The 5,077-nt window shown below is 48.5% G+C and overlaps 2 protein-coding genes across 2 annotated transcripts in view; both read right to left on the bottom strand.

The window, feature by feature from the left end:
• The window catches only part of LOC127751503 (esterase SG1-like), an 18,147-nt gene that overhangs the window by 993 nt on the left and 12,077 nt on the right, over nt 1-5,077 (bottom strand). The gene's annotated exons all lie outside the window — the stretch shown is intronic.
• Nucleotides 1,687-3,015, bottom strand: LOC127751502 (esterase FE4-like). The gene is made up of 2 exons (XM_052275147.1): nt 2,749-3,015; nt 1,687-2,162 (listed from the first exon to the last, which is right to left on the bottom strand). Exons 1-2 carry the CDS (start codon nt 2,921-2,923, stop codon nt 1,702-1,704), a joined length of 636 nt encoding a protein of 211 aa, XP_052131107.1. The 5' UTR covers nt 2,924-3,015; the 3' UTR covers nt 1,687-1,701.

The raw sequence follows: 5,077 nt of genomic DNA, 5'->3' as shown, positions 1-5,077 counted from the left end.
GCGAGCGCGAAAAAAATTCGGTTTTATAGCGCGCCAAAATCGAGCAAAAATAGCGGGATGTACTCCTACCCCACACCCTAACTAAATTAGGGTGTTACCTCTTTCGCTTCCAGAGAAACAAATGCACATGTGGACGGACATCAGGTCGCTTACAAATGGAATGTTTATATGAGCCCAATGGATTGGTTTTTCGAAGCAGAGATGTAGGGTAAAACTGTTAGCGACCACGGACCTTAACGAATTGTAAATAGACCCTTCTACATATCTCCCTCCGCCTTCTCCCTTTCTTTCTTTTCCTTTCTCTCCCTTTCCTTCTCCCTTTTTTCTTTCTCTTTCTCTTCCTTTCTCCTCCCCTTTCCTCCCTTTCTACCTCCCCTTTCCTCTCCTCTTTACCTCCCCTTTCCTCTCCTCTTTACCTCCCCTTTCCTCTCCTCCTACCTCCCCTTTCCCTCCTCCTCCACCTCCCCTTTCGGGATTTTGAGGTGGGTCGGCCGACCCACCTTGACCCCCGTTTGGGCGCCCCTGTAGATGTATGCCAGGCGTGTCGCAGCGTAACAGTGTTTCGTGAGATATCGCGAAGCCTGTTACGCGAGACGTGGTCTGGCGTACATCTACCTAGTTTACGACACCACTTGCCCCCAAAATTAGCTAAACATTTCCTGTAAAATTACAGAAATTTTTTTAACAGTGTGTAATGCATTCTTGAATGGGTCTCTGAGTGTGCTATGAACCCCTAGTTTTGGTATTGCATACTACTTTTTGCTTGGGCAGCGAGCGCGCGCGCGGAGCGGTCTATTTAGAGAGCAGGTTGTTCATTGCTAGGCGACTCGTAAATGTGGCAAGTGGTGTTGATGTTGAACCATGACGCTGCCTCAACCCCCCCCCCCCCTCCCTACTTCCCCCCGCAAACGTCCATCCTGGCCGTCAAGACCCAGGGCATGTCCGCTATTGTCCTTTAGCCCAAAAAATCAAAAGAAATTTTTCGCTAGCTTCGACTTTAACTTGCGAGGGACGCGTGGCCCTGTCTCCAATACTGTGTCCACGACGAGTCACCTCCACCGAGGCGGCCGCATCCACCCGTTGCCATTCGTTTTGTCCCTTGTTTTTTGTTTTTTTCTAGATATGCTACACTGTAAAAAAGTTTTACTGAATTTTCAGTACTTTAAGTCTGAAGTTTTTTTTACAGGCCAGTAGTCTGAAAATTCAGACTGCATCCGGGTCTGAAATTTCAGTAGTGCCTTATCATACCACTTAGTCTGAAAATTCAGACAGCCAGTATGAAAATATTTTTGCAAACGTTAAAAATGAACACATAGCGAACGACTTGTGGGGGTAGAGGGATATGCCCAGGTGAAGACATATCTGTCCATTCGGCACTGCCCTTGGTTGGGATCGAACCGCCAACCTTAACCATTCGGCTGCGGGCTACCTGCGTGGGGAGCAGCGTCGGCTACTGGTGTGCTTCGCCCGCCTGTCCGGTGGACTTCCCACTCGCAATTCATACCGGAACTCTAAATTATAGATTTAGTGTATAGTCTGAAAATATACTTTAAAATTTTCAGACAAATTGCTCTGAAAACCTGATTCAGAGTAAGAAGTCTGGATTTTTAGTCTAAACTTAAAAAAATTTGAGTAATGGTCTGAAAACAAAATTCAGAGTGCCGATTCTGAAAAACATCTACTAAATTTTCAGAATTTTTTTTACAGTGTATCTCCCCCTCCCTCATTCATATTGTCGTCATAACACAACTTTATTCGATATAAAATTGTCCTCTGTGCACGCACTTGGAATTGACTCTGCAGGGCTACCAGCACCGTGGCGCTGCTCGCCTGGAGGCAGCTCACGAGCGCGGCCGTGTCGGCCCCGGTGCAGCCGACCATCTCGGCGAGGCGCTTGGCCTTGGCGGCAGCGGCGGGCTGCTGCGCCCAAGGGTTGAGTGGCGAGCCGCTCATCGCCACCGCCTTGTGGAACAGGCCCTTGGACAGCGGCGACAGTGTGTGCATCAGGACGCTTGCCCCACCGGCTGAAAAGCCGGCCAGGGTAATGCTCTGCTTGTTGCCACCGAAGTAAACGATGTTCTCTTGCACCCAACGCAGGGCCTGGACCTGGTCCAGCATGCCCACATTGCCAGGTAGCTCCTCGTCCTCAAAGCTCAGGTACCCTAAAACAAACACACACTAAAATAGACGGAAATAGGCGCAGAGTTTACCTGGACACCCTGCAGCATTGCAACATGCAAGGCAACAGTAGCGCGCCCCTCCCTCCAGCTCAATTCGCTTGCTAAAGGACAACTTCACTGGAGAGAGACGTCATTTTTGAAAGCAATTTTCATTGTGAAAAAAGACCTTTAGCCAAACAACGATCTAAAAATGGAAAATTTTAACCCCAAGAAAACCGTTAGATTTTAATTCAAATTTGTTGGATAAGGCACCGAGCATATTAATTTTAAAGAGTTACTTTCAAGTACAGCGTCGGTATATACAGTACTCGGTACTTGCTCAAGGTATGTGTAAATTCACACACCTGCAAGTGTGTGAATGACTATTCACACTCTTGGGGTGCGTAAAAATGGCTACCTTTTCAAGTGTACGAATTTCTATTCGCTCACCTACAAGTGTACTATTCTCTATTCGCTCACCTACAAGTGTACGAATCTCTATTCGCTCACCTACAAGTGTGTGAATATTTTTGCTCACCTGCAGGTGTGTGACATTCGTACACTTCGATTTCTTGTGTGCTTTACAGACCTAGAACACCCAAGCGGTAGTCAACGGTGACGACCACCACGTCGTAGTCCATGAGGTATTGCAGCCCCGTTCGAGCCCCATTGCCGGTCATGAAGGCTCCGCCGTGAATATGAACAATCACGTCCAGACCGGCTGCGCGATCATACTGCTCGAAACAGAATAAAAATGTCAACATTCACTAAGGAAACTCGAAGGGTCTGACAGTTATGCGTTCAAGACCAGTAGTAGATCTAAGACTGCCATACACTGAAAAACGTTAACACTTCGCGTAAACTGCGAGACGAACCCCTGATGATGAAAACTAAATTATACACCCTAATGTTAACAAAGAAGTTAACATTTTCAGTTGTATACGGGATGTAACAGCGTTGTAAGTTGGCCTATGCTCTTAGCCCATGTCTTGCGTCATGGCCCCTGCAGCATGAAATTGTATGCCGACCCGCAACACTGAACATAGAGGTGTTCGCTATGGCCAAGGCACTGACCACCTGGTACGTTTATTGAAACTATGTTGTCGGTGTGGTAGCATGAATGTGTGCACCGCAGAAACATGGCAGAAAGTTCGGTTGACACCATAGAACGCTTGGTGGCTGTAACATTTCTAGAAATTTACTTCATTTTGCTCTCTGTTTTGGGTACACTCAACAAAGGGGTGGTGGATGGTAGGCGGGGCCTTTAGCTTAGTGTCGATTGTTGGCGGTACTGAGGTAATGTGGAATTGCACTCCGACAGGTGGTCGCGGCGACATGACGCTCTGGCCCCCCGCGCGCGGCGCGTGTGGTAGAAACGGGTTCGTTTGAAACAAGCAGGCCCGCCCTTCCGCCAAACGGAGTTGCCATCTCCACTTCGCTGCGCCGGCAACTCCGTTCGGCAGGGGCCGGGCCTGCTTGGCCTGCCGGCGGCGATGGTCGGGCCTTCGGGCCGACCATTTCAGTCTCTCGATTTACCAAAGGGCATAATCAAATAAATAATGTGACCCGTAAATCACTTAGCATTAATTGAGTAAACTAACGCGTCCGGTGGGGGGCCTGCGGCCCTAAAAATTTGGTCCTTGGACATGACAAAAGACTGTAACGGGGCAACACCGTGTCTTCACCCCACCCTTCTGCTTTGCTTAAGAATTAAAAAAATAAAACACGCGCGGATTGTAGATTGTATATTGTTTGCCAAACAGTTTTAAAACTTGACCTTTGGCAATTGTTTTCAAAATATCTACCTCTAGCTCCTAAACGGTTAAAGATGCGGTAAATCAAGGGGAACCATCAGACACAGAATGTGCTGTTTTGGGGGGTACTTCCTCTGACATTTTACGATTGGACGCCTCCTTGTACGTCTTCATGTGCAACGTGGTCATTTTCACCGTCTTTTCGTCGAAAAAACAACTCTAGCGCCCAAACGGTGCAAGATGGAGGCAAACGGACGAAATTTTAGCCCAAAGGGTTCTACTTTCACGAGTTACCCCTTAGGGGACCATAAAAAAAATTTGATTTTCTACTTTTTGGACCAACTCCTATTTCTTTGTTACCCCCTTTCACCCCCTTAGGGGTGGTTGCCAGGATTTGCACCAGGCGTTTCGCTGTCCAGGAGTGACCCCTAAGATACCCTGAAATTTGCAGACCTCTAGCTCATCTCCTTCCTCTTACACGGACGACAGACAGACAGACGGACGGACGGACACGAGAGCGGTTGCATAAGCCCGCTTTAATTCTTATTTTAAAAGCAGAAGGGCGGGCTAAAAAATACTGTGGTGCTAAGCACAGGCGTGTTGCTGTAGCTTGTCGTAGGTGGTTGACGTTACACCAAGGACAGTATGTTGCTGACCGAGACGCGGGATGGTGCCTCCCCTGGCGGCAGGCAGTGCGTGGTTCCATGTTGTAAGATTGGCCAGCTTCCGAAGACGTCGCTAGATGGCATTTAACATTAGGTCTCGCTGATCACTTCCGGTCTCCATTAACAGTCTTGCTCAGACGCCTCACATTCTGGAGCCACTGTCGCGCGCGCTCTACCCCGTCGGGAGGGTGGGCGTTGAGCGTGCACGTGAGGCTGACTTTTGGGCACTTGGTGACGAATCGTCGCCCACTGACAACATGTCAGTGAGTGCCCAACTTTCGCTGGCTCCCGCCAATGCAACTTTTTGTTTGCCACCATCATAACGAAATGCTGATTTTATTCTGCACCTCGTATACTAACGTAGGAGTACGTGCAGCAGCCGGTAGTGGCTGAGCTTTAGTCGTTAGTGTGCTAAAATTCACAAATGTGAAGGGGAAGGGAATATAGTAATAGTAATGTACAGATGGGAGGCCAGGGAAGAACAGGAAAGAGGGGGGGG

Source organism: Frankliniella occidentalis, unplaced genomic scaffold (genome assembly GCF_000697945.3).
Source record: "Frankliniella occidentalis isolate FOCC.00 unplaced genomic scaffold, Focc_3.1 Scaffold525, whole genome shotgun sequence".
NCBI lineage: Eukaryota > Metazoa > Arthropoda > Insecta > Thysanoptera > Thripidae > Frankliniella > Frankliniella occidentalis.
Note: the sequence above shows the minus strand (reverse complement) of the source record. Positions and strands in the feature narration are given on the sequence as shown.